The following is a 24,699-nucleotide window of genomic DNA, read 5'->3' as shown; positions in this document are numbered from 1 at the left end:
CGGTTTAGACTTGATGGTCGAATGGCCTCCTTCTACACTGTAAATTCTATGTAACCTAGGGTCATGGGTATACTTCCACCTGTCAGATAAGAATGCCTCAATAGTCAACGGCTTCTAAAATGTAATAGTGTCCTACATTGACTGCAATTACACAGAATAGATTCAGGTACCCTGAGCACCTAATTATAAAATGTGGCTAAACTACAAGCTAATTATTCAGCATGGCCTTTCTTGTAATAATTTTATTGTCCATCCATGAGCTCTTAGTAAGGTTGTACACGCCTAAAATTCTAGATGGAGGAGACTCTTGGTTTTACCGCCTTTCTCAGGAATCTCGAAGGTCATATTTTTAACTAATATTGCTTACTTCTCTCTGCTTCTGCCAGATCCATGGCATCTCATTTCTCCTTTTCTCCGGTCAGCGTGTGCCAAACATTTCTTTCCAAGTTTGACCAGATAAAGGTTAGCAGCTCTCCTAACCTCAATATTATATTTGCCGTTATATATTCCAGCAGAGCTTGTGCATTTAGCAAGACTCTTACATTGACCAAATTAACCACCATGCCCTGCTTCTTGGATTTATGTGGATCATAAGTATGTCAAGAAACACAAATTACACAAACCTACATGCACTCAGCTATAGGTTTGATACTAGTGTTAAAATTTAAATAAAAAATTGAACTTGGCTATGTTCTCGTGCCTGTCGCAACAAATTTAAAACTGCATTATTTCATTCCATTTAAATGACTGCTTATTTAGATAATTGAGGGTTGTACAGCTATAGATGCATAGATATGATAAATTTAAACAATTCCAAAATTCTCAGCAATGACATTACTGTAATATGGCCAGCTGCTATTATACATGTTTGAAGATTTTTTCTTTTGGTTATGGCAACTTTTAAATATATGCTTTGTCGTTATCTGGAAAAGCCTTATATCCATATTAACAACAGCCGAATAATAGTTGCTTATCTATGAGTAACGTTCAATTTCTCTTATCACAGCATTATATAGTTCATTATAATATAGGTAGCTAAATATTTCATTTGGTCTAAAGAGTTCTAAATTGGGAGAGATTAGATGTTTTCAGGTTTGCATCCATTATATTTTACCCCATTAATGAATATTTGTGCTGTGTGTTAAACTCTGAGTCTCTTTCTTCATTGCCAAATTGTTTTGTTCCATATGTTTGCCTGTGATTTATTGATTTATCATGTTTTGTTAATTTTGATTAAACTTAAGATACACATTTCTGCTTACATTTGAGTTTATTCTGCTAAATTAAAGCTGCAATATTCAAGAAAGAATATTTAAGTACAGCAATTTTCAGGTAAAACAATTATCCAGCAAATCTTACTTTCCTTATGTTGACAAGCGTATACCATTCTCAAATTCTTTCATAGAAGCTAACTAACCTACCTCAGTTGTTACTGATACTGCTGAACCTCAAACTGAAATTTACAATAAACGATGAAACAGTTAAATAATAAATGACCACACAAAAGTTTAATTCATGGATTGTGTTTTTCTCTTGTTGAAGTAACTTAAATTGGACTCTGCGCTAAAATTTCATACAATGGTTTTGTATATTGTAGCTTTAAATTTTGTATTCGATCTGTTTTGATTTTATTCTTGATTTCCGCTGCTTCAGCACGTTCATCCCTTTTACTTTTATTTTTGCAATGACTGCATGCTTGTTATCAGGTTACTGATTTGGCCAAACAGCTAGAAGAACGAGATCAGTCAGTTACTAAGCTGGAGCAAAACTTGGCTGTGGTGAGCCAGGATAAGCAGAATTTGGAACAGCAACTACAGTCCATGGTAAGTGATTCATTGCACTTCACCTTCTATATGAGAAAAGCCTGTTTGAGATAAGAATGAGACACTTTATAAAAGGTAGGTCCCAGTTTGTCTGTCAGCCCTGTGAAATGTGGAAATTGATCAGCTGAAAAATTTCAACTGTTAGTTTCTTGCCAAATAATTAAGAGAATAATTAGTTACTAGTTGTGGTCATGCTTGTTGAGGACACACAGAATAAACAAGACAATGCCTTTGGTTTAATAGTTTTGCATTATTCTTCAGCAGTGTTTGAGAATCCATTTTTACAACGATAGATTTCTTGAGAATAAAATGTAAGCACAAATCTCAAAAAATCTTACACCTACTTTAAAAAAAGAAAAATTCTGATTCTGTCCCTTCAAACTTAATAGCTGTGGTAAGTGAAAACTAGTAACAATATTTCAATTTGACCAGTAACGTACTGTCAAGATAGATGAAAATAATGCCACCTGGATATTGAGGTATTTTGTAGTGCCCAAATAGAAAGTAGAATATCACGCCCTTATTTCAAGTATTACGGTCTGAAATAATTTTTATCTATTAGTAATTTCCATTTTTAAAAGTCCTCTGATAAACTTTAGCAATGAGGGAGTGTCTTTACTTTATTGACCTGGGATAAAATGAATTGAAACCTTTCTTTTAATCTGTGCTTACTTTCAGAAAGGAAAACTTGACAACACAATGGAGACACAACATAAATTGCAGCAGACAATGCAAGGTAAACAAAATTTGTTTAAAATATGATTATAAAAGGCTTCCTTGTTGGAAATCATCTATTGTATAAGTAGTTTGTGCCAAAGGTATTGGTGCGTGGATTTAAAGACAATGTGGTCAGATGGATAAAGAGATGATTGAAGGGTAGAAAGTGAATAGTTGGGTTAAATTAAAGTCTCTCAGCTGCAAAGATGGAGAAAGTGATGTTATACAGAGGCCTCTGTTGTGACTATTACATGATATTTGGACTTGGGGAGTTAAGGGAACACTATCAAAATTTGCTGACAACATTGGAATTTAGGTCACGGTAATGTATGCCAGCAGGATCAACAGGATGGTGATAAATTAAGTTCATGGATGAAAATGTGAAATACATTTTGGAAGTAAGAAAAAGGTAAGGATATGTACCAAATTTGGTACGATTTTCATAGGTGTGCAGTGTGACCTTGATATGTATTAGAAAAACAACAACTTTTTAAAATGTTCTTTGTACATGGGACGTTTACCTTTGTTCTATTTGTTCATGGGACATGGGTGTCGCTGGCTGGACCAGCATTTATTGTACATCCCTAATTGCCCTTGAGGGGGCAGTTAAGAATCAACCACATGAGGGCAGCATGGTGGCGCAGTGGTTAGCCTGCTGCCTTACGGTGGCAAGGTCCCAGGTTCGATCCCGGCTCTGGGTAACTGTCCGTGTGGAGTTTGCACATTCTCCCCATGTTTGCGTGGGTTTCACCCCCACAACCCAAAGATGTGCAGGGTAGGTGGATTGAACATGCTAAATTGCCCCTTTATTGGAAAAAAATGAATTGGGCACTCTAGATTTATATATAAAAAAAAACAACCACATTGCTGTGGGTCTGGAGTCACATGTAGGCCAGACCAGGTAAAGACGGCAGATTTCCTTCCCTAAAGAACCAGATGGGTTTTTACAACAATCGACACTGGTTTCATCGTCAACGTTTGACTTTTAATTCAAGATTTTTAAAAATGTAATTCAAATTTCACCAGCTGCAGTGTCGAGATTCAAACCTGGGTCCCCAGAGCATTATCTTGGGTTTCTAGTTTGCCAGCCCAGTGACAATACCACTTGCCACTGCCTCCTATTGGATGAGGCAGCTAATTGGATCGTCTCGATCTTGGTGACAAAGAAATCCATGGAATTTCACCTGCTTATTGTTGGTCAGGATGGAAGAGACAGAGGAGAAGAGTTTTAAGATGATAATCGAGAAAAGCCAGGGGTTATCTTTACGTTCCAGGATGATCCTGAGGAGCTGAACAGTTTTGGCAAAAATCGGCAGGACCTGATCATGCTTTGTGATCCAGCCAGATCCATTCAGGTCTGTGCCTCTTGGACTTAAAGGAACATAAGTGAAGACTATCTGTGAGCAATGGCCATGGTGAGAGAGTAATAGTTATAATGGGGACAGGGGCATCAAAGATGGAGCTAATGATGTAGTTGAGCAGATAGGTAGCTGCTGAAATGTTATGGTGAATGAAAGGCCAAAGGCATTTGGAATTTCAAAGTGCAGTTGTAAGTGTTGTAAATGTATTAGAATAGAGTTTTGTTCCAAGGGTTGGACCCCAGTCCAACGCCAGCATCTCCACATGTGTTGGATAATGTGGGTCATAACACCATGATTGGCTGTTTCTTGCACCTGACTAATAGTTGGTTGTATCGGCTCACATGAAGATGAAGTGAGGTGCTCGCATGAGCAACCTGCATGAGTAACCAGTATGTTTGGTGGAAATCTGGTATGGTTAGAGTGTACACATACCATTAGATGGTTTTAAAAGGGTATTGGCTATTCTTCAACTCTTTGGGCAAAACTAATATTTAACAATGTGATCTGCCAGTTTTGGGGATATTAAAATATGTTCTTCATGTTCCATTTTCATAATTAGAAACACTTGCAGAACTGAATGTGAAAGAGGAGCGGAACACTTCACTTTCATCTGAATTAGTGGAGCTAAAATCTCAACTTTCTGGTAAACAATTTGTGAAGTTCACTCAAGCTAAGTTTAATTCTTGTGTAAAGTGCACATCTCTGTTGTGAATTTAGCTAATCAATTACTTAGGTGGGATTATCAATCACTTCCTTCAATTCCATTAGTTTTTCAAGTATAGAATTGTTCAGCAGTTTTTTAAAAAAGTGTATGTATTACACACACACACATTACATATACCTTTTATGCTAGGGGTGATGAAAATTATTCACCACCATTAGTCATTTTAACTGGCTGAATCTTTTGGATGTCCAGCTAGCTTTCCAGTTTTCCAGATCCAATTTGCAGCTGTTTTGAGTGATCCATTCAGCATCCTAATTGTGAATCTTGCACATATGTCTAAATGATTGCATGCTCTTGATATTCAATGTAGGAGTAATCACCCAACCTTGCTGTTGGCTGATGCTGAGATTTCAATGAGAAACCACTGTACAGTCCACCATGGCACAAGTGGGTACTGTTAGCAATCTGACAATGGTCTCACCTTGAAGTTATTTGTCTCCTTTCATCTTTGGTTTTGGTTCCTTTGATAAATAGTGCGAGGAGACCTCTAAGCACTTTACAAGGCAGAAACCAAAATAAACTCTGAAAAGGAAGGAGAAATGAAATGGAAGGATTCAGAAAAGCGGTATTTTTAGGCTATCTTTTGAAAACGGGGCAGGAGATTGTACGGTCAAGGGAGGTCCAGAGGGTAGGAACATATTGACTTACATTAGTCAGCACCAGGGAATAAAGTAGAAGAGTCAATGAGTGCATAGTTTGAGGGCTGGAGGAGATCACAAATTTATTGATCCAAAGGACATAAATAACCAGAACAGTGTAGCCAAGAGCTGAGTAATTTGGGACTTAGTTGGCTTAGTGGGTTGTAGCATTTTGTGTGAACTTCAGAAGGCAGTGGGACTATTGAAAACTTAGCAGAAGTTGAGCCTTTCCAAGGAGACATTGTCAAAGCTTTCTGAAAGTCAAAATAAACTGTACCATATAGAGTTCAATTATATATTTAATCTATAACATCCTCGAAGATGTATGGGAATTTATTTTTGACTTCCAAGTCTGATTGATACTAAATCCTGAATTTAAGAAACTTGCATTAAACTAAAGGGACAGACTTTCAAATTGAATGACCTATTGATAAAATTAGTGTATAACTGTTTACACCACCTCCTACATACTAAGAGTTTGCACAATACCAGTATGACTCAGAAGTTTAATAATGGTGTAAACAGGACATGTACGTATGGTTAGCAGGTTGGCTGGATGGCTGGTTCATGATGTGGAGCGACTCTCAATACCGTGGATTCAATTTCCATAACAGCTGAGGGTACTCATGGAGGCCTCACCTTCTCGACCTTTCACCTCGCCTGAGGTGTGGCGACCCTCGGGTTAAATCACTATCAATCAGTTCTCTCCCTCAAAGGGGAGAGCAGCCAATGGCCCTCTGGGACTGTGGTGGCATTTACATTTACTAACATGGTAGCTTTCTGAACAAGTGTGACATTTTTAGAAAACTTTTTTCCAGAAATAATTGAGCATTTGAACCTTCCTTCAGGGTATTTTGAATCTTGAAAGAATTTCATAACGTTGCAACATTTTTTTGCGTTTTGTACTTTTTGCTGCTTTGTTATTGTATGTGATGGATTCTTCTTTCATCAGCTGTGGAGAGAAAAGTAAAAGTTGAAGAGGAAAAAGCTGAACAACTAACTCAGGATAAATCCAAACTTGAGAATACCATTTCTGACATGATGAAGTCTTCAGGGGATAACTCTGCTCAGCTCACAAAGATGAATGAAGAGCTGAAAGAAAAAGAAAGGTACCTTATTAAAATTTGTGAGAGATTATTGTGAATGGTTATTGATCTTGAACAAATTATTTGTTCTCAATTTGTAAAGGCTGTAAAACTGATTTCTTGTGTCTTAATAATAAAATATTTGGGAAAGTATTTAGAAGCCAGATCATAATCAGTAAGATTTTATTAGCCTATATTCTAACCTCCATAAGAGAAAACTGTAAAGTCAACCCTGTTACATGATGGGTTGCAGTGAACAAAAGTTGTAACCAGGGTTTTATGTAACAAGACCAACAAAGTGAGGGACAAACCTGAAAAATTAGAACACTTTTGTTGACAATAGGGTTGCATTTTCTGTTTGTTTTTTTTCTTGGTTTTCTGCATTTTGACATTTCTCTTGCTGCTCAATATTATCATTTGGAGGATAATCAAATAACAACCTTTTCTTTTCTCTTTAGGAAGCAGGATGAACTTCAAGCTGTGTATCATCAATCCAATGAAAAGATTGCTCGTTTACAGGAAACTTTGGAGCAACTCGCACGTAAAGCAGAACAGACTCAGCAAGAGGGAGTACAGAAACATCAACTTGAGCTCAAAGCAACACTGGAGAAAATGACAGACCTGGTACGAGCAACCATTCTACTGTTTTAGAACCGACTATGAATAAACTTCTAATGACAAAAATTTATAACGCCTTCCAGAAAAGAAAGTACATTCTGTGCAGTATTTGGACTCTTAAATCATCTTATCCTTTAATGGTTTTTCAACTAATATTTCATGCGGTTATTGTATAATGTTTAAAATTTGTGCAGTAGATTTATCAAGTGTTCATAAAGGATGTCTCTATACTTTGCGAATTAGTGATTAATTGGAATGAGACATTTTTCTGCTGGAGAATATTGCACCTCAAATGTGCAGCATTATAAATTATTTCAGATGTGAATAATCAGACAATTGCATGAAAGAACACAGCATACTGACGAACCGTTTCCAACATCTTTGATTTTCTAAGCATTTGCAGGAGTGGCATCTTAATTCCTTCTGTACTGCCTATTCACTTCAATTCATCTCTTTACTCAGCAAGTTGATATTTTTATAAACTCATTCCCATATATATTAAGAAAGGTTACAAACACATTTTTACGATTCGGAGAAGCTTGTACTGTTTTCTTTTGCTACATTTGCGACATGATCGGATGGATGTTGCAAGGGCTACATTCAATTGTTTGTTGATTCCCACAGCAAAAGCAGGTGGAGATGCACAGTGCACAAAACAAGGAGCTGCAAATCACTCATGAGAAAGTTCTTTCAGAAATGAATGCCAGCAATGGTGCTTTAATTAAAGTGCTCAAGAAGGACCTAGAGGAAACCAAACAAGCACTGAAGAGCACTCTGGAGGAGAACAATGAAAGGGAAAAACGAGTGGAAGACCTGACACACCAAGTGGAAGAAGCCCAGGTATTTGTGCAACTGTTAAATTTGGTTTTTCACTTAAACCTGCATATTTTCCAGTGAGAGTAGTTTAACTATTTATTTTGGAATGTGGAAAACTCCGAGATTGGTGAAAAGCTCTGATGTGATTTATCGTCTTTTTATCCACATGCAAGGTATTGCTGGGCTCTTAATTTAAACAAAAAGCTGATTTTAAAAAAATAAAATAAATTGAGGTGACTTGTTTTCTAATTTGAGGCCATCTTATAGAAAATGTTTTACTTTTCGTGTCTTAACTATGGTGTTCTTTGTGTTGCTTATTTCAGGATGGTTGGCATAGTGTTCACACAGACCACAAAATAGCTTGAACTTAAACAAAGCTATAAATTTATTAACACTAATTTGGATTCAACACATACTCCTAAAGAATACACAGTTGATTAATGACATTTAACTACAACCATCTACAGCTAATCCTAATGCTGATATAAACTAGATCTTTTCTCACGTACACTATTTGTACTTCTGACCCTCTCTAGCTAACCCCTGAACACACACACTACCCACAAGGCTTAGCAACACTGCCTTATAGACACTTCACTAACCCTTGTAGTTCTTACAGTTATGATAATACTTCATCCCCCTTTGTGAAAGAAAATGATTATAAATTTGGTTGTGGCATTTTCTTTAACCATTGCATTTCAGGTGTGAATCTGACTTAGCTAGTATTCATCATAAACTCGTTAGAATCCTGTACATTAAGCATTCCTAAGCTCAGGTTGCGCTTTATGCTTTATACGTAGCAGTGCTCGTCTGCTTCTCCTGAACAGGCAATCCCTGTCCTGTTTTGACTAAGTATGACCTTGGTGCTACTTGTTTCAGAACTTTTGCAACGTGGCACCATCCTCCTTCTGGATTCTGAATCCCTACGAAGTCACCTTCCCTAAGTTCAGACAGAGGTTTGGTTCGTTTATCATAGTCCTCTTTTTGCTTCTTTTTCTTTGATGGGATACGTTCTTGTATCTCTCTATTATTCATAACCGGAATGGTGATCTCAGGTAATGTAGTGTGAAGTCATCTACCCATTAGCATCTGACCAGGTGATAATCCAGTTGACAGTGGTGTCACTCTGTACGCTAACAATGCTAATGATAGATCTTGATTATCATCAATCACTTTGCGGAACAATTTATTATTCCCACTCCTTTCTCTGCTTTTCCATTTGATTGAGGATAACATGGGCTTGAAGTAATGTGATTGACGTTGTATTGCTCAAGTGGACAAGTTGTGTCCACTCCCAATTTGAGAAACACGGACCATTGTCAGAGACAACGTTGAGAGGCATCCCATGGCGTGCAAAAATTTATATTATTGCCTTTATCTGGCAGTCGAATCATTCAGCATCATCACCTCTGGAAAGTTGGAGTAATAGTTTATGACCACTAGATAGTCATGACCCTGGAAATAAAACAAATCCATGCCCACTTTGCTCCATAGACTTAGAATGATTTCCAAGACTTTCATGCTTTCTCTGCTCTGTACTGGCTGATGCATCTGGCAGATTGTGCGTTCTTGTACAAACTGATCAATATCTGTTGATTCCCGGCCAATACATCAACTGTCTGGTTCTTCTACAACACTTTTCTTTACCTTGATGACCTTCATGAATCTGCTGCAGAATCCCTAAACATAAACTGGCAGGAATCACAATCCTATCTCCCTTGAGCAGGAAACCATCTATTGCAGAAACATCATCTCGTATATCTCGAAAGATAGATCGACATCCAGTAGACCATCCTTCTTTTAGATATTGCTTCACCTTCTGGAGCGTCAAATCCTTTTCAGTTTCAGTTTTGATTATGCGTAGTTTGCAGTCAGACACTGGTAGCATCTCGGTAAAGAAACAGGCTTGCGATTCCACTATTTGGACTATCTCGGGTCCTGATGTTTCAGCATCAGTGGTTATCTTAGATTCTGATGTGTCAGCATCAGGTAGTTTTGGAGAGGTTGTCCACAACACCCAAGTCTTCTGTTAACTCTTCATTACGGTCAGCTGAAGTACTGGTTGAGTATATCCTTTGAACTAGCTGCAGTTTTTAACAAGCATCCACTCCAATTAATGATGATTTCTCACCCTCTACCACCTCGAAGTCAATGGGTATTTCGATGTTCCCATTCCTAACAAGACGGCAGAATCCTCTTGTGACTATTGTGTTATCATTGCAATCTGGGAGCCTACAAGTGGATTGCTTTATCAGTGGTATATTATAAGCATGTCTTAAATATTGTTCCATGATGATACTTGTGTGCTCCTGTCAATTTTAAATGGTATTTGTTTGCAATTTGTTTCTAATGAGAGAGTCCACTCCTTAATTATCTTCGAGAGTTCTTGTACTGGTCTGTCATTGCGATCCAGTAAATGAATCCTAGTGACTAGCTCAATCATGAAAGTATCCGTAAGTATACGGTGAGCAATCCTCTCTATCCGCTACGATGTTGGATTTTTTTCTCTTCACTCTTAACACTTTGGATCCGTCTGAAAGCATTATAGGTCTTTTTTAAATTCGGGTACTGGAGTAGTTGCTGATAAACAACACTGTGCTGCAAAGTGGTCCAACTTGCAACAATTGGAACAATGTTTGCCTTTTGCCAGACAACTGTTTTTACTGTGGGCGTGGCCACAGCATGTGCCTGTCATCACATTCGTGACGTCACTCTCAAAATGTCCGCCAGCCATTGTACGCAGTTTTCTTTGCTGCGACACAGCTTGATTTGCGTCAGCCAAGTTTCCTGATTTTGTGCTCTTTTCTTTTGCCACGAACGTTGCATATTCAGTCGATGCCTGTTCACTGGCCTTGCACTATTAATCGCATCTACAGCGGTAAAACTGGTCGCCTTAGCATTTTCTCGTGCAAATGTTGATCATTTATCCCGAACACCACTTGATCAGGCAACATTGAATCTGATCCCGAGGAAAAATTACAAGACTGCGCTCTTAGTTCTAAAGCTGTTATGAAAGAATCTACTGAATCCCCTCTTAACTGCAGCCATTTTCTGAACATGTAGCGCTCATGGGTCTCATTTACCTGCTGCTTACAGTGTATATCAAACTTTTGTAGCACTATGTTGTATTTAGTTTTATCCTCATCAGCATAAGTCAAACAAATTCAAAAGTTCTAATGCTTGCGGTCCAGCCAAATTAATAGGAGTGCTATTTTCCTTTGCTCTGAGGCATTTTCAAGCAGAAAGGAAAACTTCAAGCTACTGTTTAAAGAATGCCCAGTTAAGTTTTGGCATAGGTTATCATGTGTCCTTAAGTGGTCAGGCATCTTGAGACCCTCGTCTTCCGATTAGTCTTCGTCGTAGATTTTGAGTTTTGTTTTCAGTCTCATTTCCAACATAATTCAACAACACTACTTGCTGATTGTTTCTACTATACTAATGTGTACAGTTCAATAATTACGTTAAAAAAATTATTTTAACTACATTATTAGAATGTAGTCAATAAATGTTCACCAGTTGAGAATCATGGACAAGATTAATTCTTAGAATTGGAATAAAGGTCCTGAAACATAATGAATAAAGACTGTGTTGCCAAGTATGTAATTTGCTCAGCCTTGCCTTAACCAAATATACATATTATCTAACACAAATTTGGTATGCTAGGAAATATGGTAAATGTTTTATTTAGCTTAATAATATTAGATACTAGTTAAGCTTGTAACCATTTGTTGAATATGCTAATAATTTACATTTCTATTTTCGAGAAGCTTGCATTTGTAGTAGTGATAGAACATTACAGCGCCGTACAGGCCCTTCGGTCCGCGATGTTGCACCGTCCTGTGAAACCCTTCTAAAGTCCCTCTACACTATTCCCTTATCGCCACATGCCTATCCAATGACCATTTGAATGCGTTTAGTGTTGGCGAGTCCACTACTGTTGCAGGCAGGGTGTTCCACGCCCTTACTACTCTCTGAGTAAAGAATCTACCTCTGACATCTGTCCTATATCTATCTCCCCTCAGTTTAAAGCTATGTCCCCTTGTGCTGGACATCACCATCCGAGGAAAAAGGCTCTTGATGTCCACCCTATCTAATCCTTTGATCATCTTGTATGCCTCAATTAAGTCACCTCTTAACCTTCTTCTCTCTTACGAAAACAGCCTCAAGTCCTTCAGCCTTTCCTCATATGATCGTCCCTCCATACCAGGCAACATTCTTGTAAATCTCCTCTGTACCCTTTCCAATGCTTCCACATCCTTCCTATAATGTGGCGACCAGAACTGCACACAATACTCCAAATGCGGCCGCACCAGAGTTTTGTAGAACTGCAACATGACCTCATGGCTCCGAAACTCAATTCCTCTACCGATAAAAGCTAACACACCGTACGCCTTCTTAACAACCCTCTCAACCTGGGTGGCAACTTTCAGGGATCTATGGACATGGACACCGAGATCTCTCTGCTCGTCCACACTACCAAGAATCTTACCATTAGCCCAGTACTCTGCCTTCCTGTTATTCCTTCCAAAATGAATCACCTCACACTTTTCTGCATTAAACTCCATTTGCCACCTCTCAGCCCAGCTCTGCAGCTTATCTATGTCCCTCTGTAACTTGTAACATCCTTCTGCACTGTCCACAACTCCACCGACTTTAGTGTCATCTGCAAATTTACTCACCCATCCTTCTACGCCCTCCTCCAGGTCATTTATAAAAATGACAAACAGCAACGGCCCCAAAACAGTTCCTTGTGGCACACCACTAGTAACTGGACACCAGTCAGAGCATTTCCCATCAACCTCCACTCTTTGTCTTCTATCAGCTAGCCAATTTCTGATCCAAACTGCTAAATCACCCTGAATCCCATGCCTCTGTATTTTCTGCAATAGCCTACCGCGGGGAACCTTATCAAACGCTTTACTGGAATCCATATACACCACATCAACTGCTTTACCCTCATCCACCTGTTTGGTCACTTTCTCGAAGAACTCAATGAGGTTTGTGAGGCACGACCTACCCTTCACAAAACCATGTTGACTGTCTCTGATCAAATTATTCCTTTCCAGATGATTATACATCCTATCTCTTATAAACCCTTCCAAGACTTTTCCCACAACAGAAGTAAGGCTCACTGGTCTATAGTTACCGGGGTTATCTCTACTCCCCTTCTTGTACAAGGGGACAACATTTGCTATCCTCCAGTCCTCTGGCACTATTCCTGTAGACAAAGATGACTTAAAGATCAAAGCCAAAGGCTCAGCAATCTCCTCCCTAGCTTCCCAGAGAATCCTAGGATAAATCCCATCAGGCCCAGGGGACTTATCTATTTTCACACTTTTTCCAGAATCGCTAACGCCTCCTCCTTATGAACCTCAAGCCCTTCTAGTCTAGTAGCCTGTATCTCAGTATTCTCCTTGACAACTTTGTCTTTTTCCTGTGTGAATACTGACGAAAAATACTCATTTAGCACCTCTCCTATCTCCTCGGACTCTACGCACAACTTCCCACTACTGTCCTTGACTGGCCCTACTCTTGCCTTAGTCATTCTTTTATTCCTGACATACCTATAGAAAGCTTTAGGGTTATCCTTGATCCTACCTGCCAAAGACTTCTCATGTCCTCGCTTGGCTCTTCTTAGCTCTCTCTTTAGAGCCTTCCTAGCTAACTTGTAACTCTCAAGCGACCCAACTGAACCATCATGTCTCATCTTCACATAAGCCTCCTTCTTCCTCTTGACAAGTGTTTCAACTGCTTTAGTAACCCATGGTTCCCTCACTCGACCACTTCCTCCCTGCCTAACAGGTACATACTGATCAAGGACACGCAGTAGCTGTTCCTTGAACATGCTCCACATTTCCATTGTGTCCATCCCCTGCAGTTTTCCTCTCCAGGCGATGCATCCTAAGTCTTGCCTCATCGCATCATAATTGCCTTTCCCCCAGCAATAACTCTTGCTCTGCAGTTTATACCTATCCCTTTCCATCACTAAAGTAAACTTAATCGAATTGTGGTCACTATCACCAAAATGCTCACCTACCTCCAAATCTAACACCTGTCCTGATTCATTTCCCAGTACCAAATCCAATACGGCCTCGCCTCTTGTTGGCCTATCTACATACTGCATCAGGAAACCCTCCTGCACACATTGGACAAAAATGGATCCATCTGAAGTACTCGAACTATAGTGTTTCCAGTCAATATTTGGAAAGTTAAAGTCCCCCATAACAACTACCCTGTTATTTTCGCTCCTATCCAGTATAGTATAAGAATTCTTATTTATTGACTGTTCATTTGCACCCTGTGGTTTTTTTTATTGCTTTTTGTCTTCCATTCATCACATTCCATAATAATACTTTGTGTTTGTTATGCTCTTGCAAAAAATAAGAAACATTGCCATTGACATGAGAATTTGACATGCCTCCAGGTTCCTCAGCTGATTATCAGGAACAAATTCACGTTCCTTTTTTTTTTGTTTGCAGAGTTGCCAATCTCCAGGGTTTTGGTAGTTCTGTAACTTGAAGCGACACAAATCTAGATGGGGTTTTAACATCTAAAATACCTGCTTTGGAAAACTGTGATCACCAAGTTAACAAAGTCCTCTAATTCAATCCTTTGACCAGAATCAAATCCACTCTCCATTTTAAATGCACTTTCGTCTCTGGTAATTCCATGCTCTCTGATTTGCTTGAATGTGGATACAGTCCTCACCCCTACATTTGATGGTTAACCCTAAAGCAGCCCTTTACTTCTGCTTGACATAGCAGGACCTGTTGTGGGTCTACTTAGAATCATAGAATAGATTCCCTACAGTACAGAAGGAGGCTATTCAGCCCATCGAGTCGACACCGACCATTGGAAAGAGTACCCTACCTAGACCATATCCCCATAACCCAATAGCCCCACCTAACCTTTTTGAACACTAAGGGTCAATTTAGCCTGGCCAATCCACAACCTGCACATCTTTGGACTGTGGGAGGAAACCGAAGAACCCGGAGGAAATCCGGGTAGACACTAGGAGAAAATACAAATTCCACACAGTCACCCGAAGTCGGTATTGAACCCGGGTCCTTGGTGCTGTGAGGCAGCAGTGCTAGCCACCGTGCCACCCCAAATCCTTCCCCTAAATCCTTCCCCCAAATCCTTCAGTCTCTCTCTCTCTCTTTGTCTGTAAACTGACCCTTTGTGTCCAGGTGTTAAAGTTCACTCCTGACTTTGAACAAGTTTTCACCTGGGCCCCTGGCAACCAGGCCATATGGGCTTATCACTGGGCAGAATTCAGCATAATCAATCCCCCATTCCAGGACATTCTGTTTGACTTTAAATTAAAAGATGCAGTTCAAAACATCACTGTCTTACAAAATCTAGCAGTCATAAGAAGTTAATGAAATGTGCCAGAATGCTAGACAGGTGGAAATGGAGTATAATCAGAAAAATAATTCTTCACTAATTTAGTTAGGCCAGTTTGCATGTTCCCATCTTCCTGGGCAAGCCATCTTTAAGCTTTCAACGCCTGTGCTAAAATAAGCAGAAAGTTATTGTGAAAGAAATGTTGGATAAGAAAGATATCTGTTAATCTCACTGTAGTAAAGACTTGAAGTACAATTTTAAATAAAATAAATTATACGGCAGAGCAATTTCTTTTTGTAAGACAGTATAGGCATACAAATATGTTGAGGTAATGCTCTTTTTCATTTATACTCCACTTCTCCAGGTTAAAAATGTCCTTTAAAGGGCAATCAAAATTTGATTAAAGCCCGACTCATTGTCTCTGGTGTACACAATGCAGTGGAATGTTTAACACACTTCCCACCTTTTTTGAATTCGGAACACATCACAGAGCTGTAAAATTGCTGTAAATTCTAATATTGCTTATCTGGGGGCGTTGCCACATCTTTTTCATGTCTTGTGAAAAACATTGCTGACAATACAAATTAATTTATGCTTTGAGATGTTTCTGAGAGAAGTGACAAGAGTAGTGAAATTTGTCACCATTACTCCCCAGTGTTTCAATTATATAACTTTGTTTTGCCTCCAAATTGATTACAACGGCACCCACAAACTTTTCTAGTGCTAGACTCATCAGACGCCAGTTTGCTGAGTGTTTAGCATGTATGGAGGGTGCATCCACCAGAGATATGCAGAGTAGGCACATAGTGTTGTCAGTCAGGACGTCACATTGATTTCATGCCAGTGCTGCCACCTTGGAGCTCAATGTTCCAACTATTGCCCTTTGTTAACCTTGCACAGCTGACCATGTATTCAACAGCAGGAACAACCCCACTCGCTGGGTAATCTCGGTTGGTTCATCTTTTTCTTCCTGCATAAATCTGCTGAGAAATCCCAAGGTCATGTTGGTTATTGTGTTTTTTATTTTGTGCTTGAGCAGCACACTTTACTTTTGCATTGTCTTTAATCCATGCTGTTTTCATTTGTCTGCTTGACTCTGTCTTTATTTTCCTTTCTCCCCCATTTAAAATCTCAAGTCTTTATCCAATGAGCTAGCATCAGCTAAAACTCAGTGTGAGCAAATAACAGAGGAGTTAAGAACTTTGAAGGGGGAGAAAGAAAAGATGATCCAGCAAGCAGATGCACTGAAATCCAAGAAAGAGTTCATATTCTCTGAACTTTCAGAGCTGAAGTTACAGTGTATTTCCATGCAGAAAGAGCAGCAAGTGATAGATTCAAAGAATGAGGATCTCCAGTTGGAAAAAACAACATTTTTAAAAGAAAGGCAGGATTTTGAATGTAAACTGCAACAACTTGGCTTAGAAAAGGAAGCTATGAAGATTGAAAAAGATCAGTTGCTCGTGGAAATCAAACATTTGCAGCAGCTACTTGATAAGTTAACAAAAGAAAAAGAAGACCTCCAAGACTCGCAATCCAATCTAAATAAATTACTGGCAGAAGTTCAGATTAACAGAGAAGTGACAGAATGTGAACGAACGCAACTGCTTCAAGACAAGGAAGAATTGTTCCTGGCCCACAAGAAAGTGATTGCAGAAAAAGAGGAACTTGTAAAATTAAAAGACAGGATTACAGACAGTTTCCACCAGTCATTTGCAGAGACTGCCATTGCTCTTGAGCGGTTGACAAAAGAAAGCGAGAGTCTGATGCTGGAAAAGGAATCCCTTTCGCAGAAATACTTGAAGCTTGAAGCTCAGTATGAATCTTTATCGAAGGAGAAAAGTCTGCTGCAATCAGCAGGTGAGGAACTTGCATCAGAAAACAAAACGCTTGAGAACGAGAAGCAACATCTTAGTTTAAGTTTGCAAGAGACTATCCTTGAAAAACAAACCTTTGTTGAAGAAAGGGATCAACTGCAGAATAATGAACATCTTTTGAAAGAAGAACTAAGGAAATATGTGAAGGAAAATGCAGAACTTAAGGCCTCAACATCCAGCCAATCAAAACTCTTGGATGAGATTAAAAATAGCAGGGAGGTAACAGACTCTGAACGTGTCCAGCTGCTTCAAGAGAAGGAAATGCTAACCACATCTCAGAGAAAACTTACTGTAGAAATGGATGAACTTACTGAGGAAAAAATGAAGTTGATGACAAAGCTGCAGGAATCAATTGAGGAGATAGCCATCATTGAGAAGAAGCTGAATGAAGAGAAAGGTGTTCTGAAAACTGAGAAAGATGTGCTTCAGCTGAAGCACTTACAACTCGAAACTCAATGTGAATCTTTACAAAAGGAGATGGAGACCTTGAAATCAAAAATTAATGTGCAATTGTCAGATAATGAATCACTCTTGGGCGAGATAGCCAAAATCAAATCACAGCAACAGCAGGTAGTCTCTGAAAATTCAGCCAGAGCTACAGAACGGGATCAGCTCCTGAGCAACATTGAGCTTTTAAAGAAGGAATTTGACAAATTGACCACAGAAAATGGAGAGCTCCAGGTCTCAAAATCAGATTTGTCCATTCTTTTGGAGGAGATTCAGAACAGCAAAAAGCTCGTGGAATCAGAGAGTTTCTGTCTGTTGCAGGAGAAGCAGAGACTGGCAGTTGAACTTCAGGAACAGTGCTCTAAAAGCGAAAATCTTGCTGCACAAAGGAAAGAATTAGAAGAAAAATATAATAAATTAAAGGAACACGTGAGAGTATTTGAGAACCAACTAATGCAAGACAGGGATGCAGCGAAAATTGAAAAAGAGAGTATCATTCTGGCTCATTCAAAACTTGAAAATGACTTCCAGCTATTGCAGAAAGAAATGGATGTTCTTAAAACTAAAAATGACAAACTACTTTCAGAAAAAGACTTGCTATTAAAAGAAAAAGAGGTAATTGATGCTGAAGGAAAGACGGCTGCTCGTGAGAAAGAAGACCTCACGGTTGAGAAAAATTGGCTGCTGTCCAATGTTGAACAGCTGAAGAAGGAGCTTTGTATATTAAAGAAAGAGAAAGTAGAGATTGAAGATGCAAAATCTAATCTTTTGCAACTCTTGGATGAATTTCGCAGCAGCCAGGAATTGTGTGACTTGGATCAGTTAAAGCTATGGGAAGAGAAAGATCATTTACTGGCCAAAGTACAAAAGTTACATACCGAAAAAGAAGAGCTTTCTCAAGTGAAGGAGGAGCTAGCTGAATCCCTCCGCAACGTCCGTGAAGAGGCTGCTCTTTCTGCTCGAGAAAACGGGGAAGCTGTTGCCAAACTCGAACAGCTGGTTTTTGAAAAAGAGGTTTTGCTGAAACATGAAGAGGACCTTGTTTCCAAAATAGAAGATCTTCAGGTTCATCAGAATATTACTTTATCAGAGAAAATTGAGGTACCAAATATAAACATTCCGACAACTGCAGAAAGTTGTGGGTACTTTTGTTTACTAATGAGTCCACTAATAGGTTTGGTGTTGTATTTTTTGATCACTATTAACAGTGTTTGTAAATTCTGTTTTAAATTGCATTAATTCTGGGAAATGATTCTTTTGTGAATTGTCTCTCCAATAAATGGTGTGGGGTACTTCACACGGGTGATGATATAAATGATAAAAATCCAGAAAATTATTTCTCCTGAATTAATTTGCATTATACACTGTTATCTTGTTCAAGACTGGATGCCATGAAGCTTTAAGCTTGAATGCACATCAACATGGAAAGAATGAGGGCTTTTCTGTTCATAAACTTGAACGCAACTAAAATTATTTAAATTCTGTTAGCCAAAGGAACTTTATATATGTTCCCAAATTTAATTGACTGATTACCCTCATCAAATCGATTTTCCTGGTTAATTTACAAAAAATAATCCTGTTCTTGACAAGATCTTGGTGTTTTAAGCAGAATACAGTCATTTCCAAAATCTTAGAACTTCACGCGTATCCACAGTGAAACCAGTGTTTACTGCCAACAGCTAATTTTAACAGAAGCATAAGCAGCTTGAAGTCATCAGGCAGAACTGTACAAGTATAAAATTATTGTATGAATACATATGTTTATGGAGTTTAGTTCTATCGTGGTTATCTACTGGATTAGTAATTCTGAGGCCTGGATTGTTGATTGGAGACACGGTCCCGCCGTAGCGGTTGGAAAATGTCAACTTAATTGAATAAAATCTGAAATAAAAAGCTAGTATCAGTAATAATGGCCATGAAATTACCAGATTGTCATCAAAACAGATCCGGTTTGGTAATGTCCTTTAGGCCAGACATCTGCCTTTGTCCAGTCTGATTTATGTGATTCTAGACACATTGAAATGTGCCTGATTTTTAGTGGCTTGCTAGGCCATTTTTGCAATTGGGTTTTATTGAAGAAGATGGCTCATCTCCACCGCCTCAATTTGGCAATTGCTGATGGGCAAGAAATTTCAGCTTGACTATCTTTTTAAAAAATAAAAATAAAATTTAGAATACCCAATTCTATTCCCCCCCCCCCCCCCCCCAATAAAAGCAGCGATTTAGCGTCACCAATTCACCTACCCTGCATTTCTTTGAGGTGTGGGAGTGAAACCCACGCAGACATGGGGAGAATGTGCAAACTCCACATTGGCTGGGATCAAACCCGGGTCCTTGGTACAGTGAGACAGCAGTGCTAACCACTGTGCCACCACGCTGCCCTTCAACTTTACTATCAACACCTACATCCTGTCAATTAATTTTTTTAAAGTTGCACAGAACCATACAGTCCAGGAAGCGCCCAGGTTTGATTATAATCCGTGCTGAGTTTGCTGATTGTAGTTGGGGTGGCAATAGTGCTGCTACAACTGTCCTAAGTGGCCCTAAATCGGGGAGGGGGAAAAGACTTGCATTTATCTTTTTTTTTTAATTTAGAGTACCCAATTATTTTTCCCAATTAAGGGGTAATTTAGCGTGGCCAATCCACCTACCCGGCACATCTTTGGGTTGTGGGGGGTGAAACCCACGCATACACGGGGATAACGTGCAAACTCCACACGGACAGTGATCCAGGGCCGGGATTCAAACCCGGGTCCTCAGCAGTGCCTTAGGCAGCAATGCTAACCACTGTGCCACCTTGCTGCCCTCAGACTTGCATTTATCAACTACCAAAAGAAATGTCTCAAGTTTCACTCGCAAAAAAACACATCTATTCCTCTGTGAAACACCTCGGGATATTTTTCTTTCTCTCAGGTGCTTTGTAATTGTAAATTGTTATAGCAGGAGAGTTAGAGAAGCATTAATTCGCAAGAGTTTCCACTCCTGTTCACTACTTGGTGACCCCTGGTGGACTGTAGATGCTTGTGAGAAAGATGTGCGGAAAGGATTATGATCTGCCGTATGCCCGTGATTCAATTGGTGTGGATGCTCATTATCTCAGTTCAGGCATGAAGAATGACCACTTAAAACACCAGAGGGGAGCTAGTGCTCATTGGAATCATAGTCCAGCATGGGTCCCTTTGTTCTGGTGGTTGTGGGCTGCGAGTTTGTGCATTTAAACTAATCCATTAAAATTTTGATAGCAATATCCAAATAATAATTCCAAACTCCTGCTTTAAATTTAAAGCAAGCTAAATCAATATTAGACTTGGCAACAAAGTAATATGTGGCGCATAATTTTTGTAGCTTCAAAACAAATACCAACTTCTTAAAAAAATAAAAATAAAAAAAATTTAATTTAGAAAGTGAATTGGCTTGTTGGCAGTTTCTAATTCCTGAGAATTTTAGCCTTGCTTTTCTGTTAACAGCACGTTTGGCATGAAACTGGATCTGACATTGGAATATTAGATTTTGTTGCATATACTTTCTGCAATCTTTTAAGAATATTTAATATAATAATAACAACAAACGGGCAACTTGATTCGATGGAATATAATGTTCAGGAGAAAAATAAATGTATAGTTACAATATCTAAAAATTTGCATAAATTATTTTTCAAGTCAGAATTATATTATACGTGAGAAATAATTAACTTGATCCATTACATGCAAGAGGTGTTAACTTTTGGAATTTTCCTGTAACCTGTTTTGGTGAAATTCTAAACCATTATATGAAATGTTATCCTTATTTTTAGGCTTCAAAAAAAGTTGAAGAGTCTGGGAAGTTATTAGAGAAGGTTATGAAGGAGAAGAATATACTAGACCAACAGAAGACTGAAACATTGGTAGAATTGGAAGAATCCAGGCTGAAAAACAAGAAGCTACAAAATGAGGTAAGAGCTGACCTATGTAGGCTTCAAAGTTAGTTTATATCTCAATACAACAATGTTGCGTGTGTATGTATAATAGTCACAGACAAGGCCAGCATTGATTGCCCTACGGAAGATGCTGGTGAGCACTGCCTTCTTGAACTCCTTCAGTCCATGTGGTGTAATACACCCTCAGTGATGTCAGAGAGGGAGTTCCAGGAATTTGGCCCAGTGAAAATGAAGGAATAGCAGAAGAGCTCAAGTTGGGATGGTGTGTGACTTGGAGGGAAACTTGCAGGCAATGGTATTCCCATGCATCTGCTGTTGTTGCGTGGTGTGTGACTTGTAGGGGAACTTGCAGGTGAGGGTGTTCCTATGCATCTGCTGCCCTTGTCCTTTTCAGGCGGTAGCAGTTGCGGATTTGGAAGATGCTGTTGAAAGAGCCTTGGTGAGTCGCTGAGTGCATCTTGTAGTTTTGGACTGTGCATTGGTGGTGGGGGATGAATGTTAAAGGTGGTGGGTGGGGTGCCAATCGAGCCGGCTGGTTTGTCCTGGATGGTGGGCAAGCTTCTTGAGTGCTGTGGAACTGTACTCATCCAGGCAAGTGGAGAGTATTTCATCGCTGTCTTGACTTTTATGTCGTGTAGTAGATGGTGGACATGGACATGGTGGATTGGGAAGTCAGAAAGTGAGTTACTTTGCACAAAATTCCCAACCTTGATGTGTTGGGTAAGCTGGGTCTGCGAGGACAGCGTTTATTGCAGTAGTGAGAGAGACAGGCTTCTAACACTTGAAGATATGCAACTCTATTTTATTGAACTCTTAACTATCATACATACTTTAACTGTGGGTTGACACTATGCTAACTTGACTGGAGACCTGAGGCTAACCTGCCCAGACTATCTTACTGCCATATGGTGAATGTTCTAGTTGCTGCTCATGAGCTCTGACTGTCTCAGAGGCTGGATCCCGAGAGAGCGGGAAAACTCGTGCCCTCTGGCTTTACATAGATGATTTGGAGTTGGGGGACCAAGGACAATGTGTCCAAGTTTGCAGATGACACTAAGATGAGTGGTAAAGTGAAAAGTGCAGAGGATACTGGAAGTCTGCAGAGGGATTTGGATAGGTTAAGTGAATGGGCTAGGGTCTGGCAGATGGAATACAATGTTGACAAATGTGAGGTTATCCATTTTGGTAGGAATAACAGCAAACGGGATTATTATTTAAACGATAAAATATTAAAGCATGCCGCTGTGCAGAGAGACTTGGGTGTGCTAGTGCACGAGTCACAGAAGGTTGGTTTACAAGTGCAACAGGTGATTAAGAAGGCAAATGGAATTTTGTCCTTCATTGCTAGAGGGATGGAGTTTAAGACCAGGGAGGTTATGTTGCAATTGTATAAGGTGTTAGTGAGGCCACACCTGGAGTATTGTTCAGTTTTGGTCTCCTTACTTGAGAAAGGACGTACTGGCACTGGAGGGTATGCAGAGGAGATTCACTAGGTTAATCCCAGAGCTGAAGGGGTTAGATTATGAGGAGAGGTTGAGTAGACTGGGACTGTACTCATTGGAATTTAGAAGGATGAGGGGGGATCTTATAGAAACATTTAAAATTATGACGGGTGAAAGCAGAACTAGGGGACATAGCCTCAAAATAAGGGGAAGTAGATTTAGGACTGAGTTTAGGAGGAACTTCTTCACCCAAAGGGTTGTGAATCTATGGAATTCCTTGCCCAGTGAAGCAGTTGAGGCTCCTTCATTACATGTTTTTAAGGTAAAGATAGATAGTTTTTTGAAGAATAAAGGGATTGAGGGTTATGGTGTTTGGGCCGGAAAGTGGAGCTGAGTCCACAAAAGATCAACCATGATCTCATTGAATGGCGGAGCAGGCTCGAGGGGCCAGATGGCCTACTCCTGCTCCTAGTTCTTATGTTATTATGTTTACAGTGCTCGTGTCCTATCTGGTGATTGGCTGCTGTGTGTTCTGTGTGTTCACTGGTCACCCTGTGTGTCAGTTACTGCCTGTCTGTGCACCATCATTTACCTGTGTGTATATTATGACAAGCCTCTTTGTTCTTGTCCCTACAATATTTATGTGATTGGTCCAGTTCAGTTTCTAGTCGATGACAACTCCCAGAATATCAATAGTGAGCAATTCAGGGATGGTAATGCCATATACTGTCAACGGGAGATGATTGGATTCTTTCTTGTTGGAGACCTTGTTTCCCGACACCTGTGTTGGCTGAATGTTCCTTGCACTTATCATTACAAGCCTGAACGCTTCAGTATCTGAGTCATAAATGATGCTGTTACCAGCAAACATCCCTATTTCTGACCACCTGATGGTGGGGAGTCCTTTTAGTGAGCAGCTGATGATGGTTGGGCCTACGACACTACCCTGAGGAATTCCTGCAGTGATGTCCTGAGACTGAGAATATTGACCTCCAACAACCACAACCATGTTCTATTGTGCTCACTATGACTCCAACCGGTGCAGTTTTCCCTGATTCCCATTGACTCTTATTTTGCTAGGACTACATAGTGCCACACGCGATCCAATATTGCTTTGATGTCAAGGGCAGCCACTCTCTCCTTGCGTCTTGAGTTCATCTGTTTTTGTCCATGTTAGAACCAAGGCTATAATGAAGTCAGGAGTTGGGTGGCCCTGATGGAACCTATGCTGAGAGTCAATGGGCAGGTTGTTGTTGAGTCTCAAGTGCCACTTGTTAGCACTTTCTGTGGCACCTTCATCACTTTGCTGATGATCGAGAGTAGTTAGACTGGTGGTAATCGGCTGGGTTGGTTTGTCCTTTTTCTGGACAAGACATACCTGGGCAATTTTCCATATTGCCGGGTAGATGCCAGTTTTGCAGTTATACTTGGAACAGCTCGGCTCGGGGTGCAGTTAGTTCTGAAGCACAAGTCTTCACCATTATTGCCAGAATGCTGTCAATAGTCTTTGCAGTCCATTCAGCCGTTTCTAAATATCACATGAAGTGAATCAAATTGGCAGAAGACTGGCATTTGTGATGCTGGGAACGTCGAGAGGAGGCTGAAATGGATCATCCAATCAGAACGTCTGGCTGAAGATGGTTGCAAATGCTTCAGCTTGTCTTTTGCACTGATTTTCTGGGCTACCGCATCATTGAATGGGATATATATGGTACATCCTCCTCCAGTTAGTTGACTAATTGTCCACCACCAGTCACGATTGACTGTGGCAGGACTGCAGATCTTAGATCTAATCCGTTGGTTGTGCAATTTATTTTCTCTATCAGTCATATGCTGCTTACCCTGCTTGGCATGCAAGTAGTTCTGTGTTGTGGCTTCACCAGGTAGACAT

The 24,699-nt window shown here is 39.7% G+C and overlaps 1 protein-coding gene across 11 annotated transcripts in view; it reads left to right on the top strand.

The window, feature by feature from the left end:
• Nucleotides 1-24,699, top strand: part of clip1a (CAP-GLY domain containing linker protein 1a) — a 267,258-nt gene that overhangs the window by 160,451 nt on the left and 82,108 nt on the right. For 7 of the 11 annotated variants that reach the window (XM_038789942.1, XM_038789934.1, XM_038789921.1 and 4 more), the window contains 8 exons: nucleotides 1,707-1,823; nucleotides 2,502-2,559; nucleotides 4,461-4,544; nucleotides 6,216-6,372; nucleotides 6,807-6,972; nucleotides 7,591-7,806; nucleotides 16,266-18,551; nucleotides 21,244-21,381. In XM_038789942.1, coding sequence (XP_038645870.1) covers nucleotides 1,707-1,823; nucleotides 2,502-2,559; nucleotides 4,461-4,544; nucleotides 6,216-6,372; nucleotides 6,807-6,972; nucleotides 7,591-7,806; nucleotides 16,266-18,551; nucleotides 21,244-21,381 — 3,222 coding nt within the window. The remainder of the gene's footprint in view (nucleotides 1-1,706; nucleotides 1,824-2,501; nucleotides 2,560-4,460; nucleotides 4,545-6,215; nucleotides 6,373-6,806; nucleotides 6,973-7,590; nucleotides 7,807-16,265; nucleotides 18,552-21,243; nucleotides 21,382-24,699) is intronic. The other 4 variants (XM_038789948.1, XM_038789928.1, XM_038789974.1 and 1 more) reach the window with 4 other exon arrangements.

The sequence above is a fragment of the Scyliorhinus canicula genome, chromosome 1 (genome assembly GCF_902713615.1).
Source record: "Scyliorhinus canicula chromosome 1, sScyCan1.1, whole genome shotgun sequence".
Lineage (NCBI taxonomy): Eukaryota > Metazoa > Chordata > Chondrichthyes > Carcharhiniformes > Scyliorhinidae > Scyliorhinus > Scyliorhinus canicula.
Note: the sequence above shows the minus strand (reverse complement) of the source record. Positions and strands in the feature narration are given on the sequence as shown.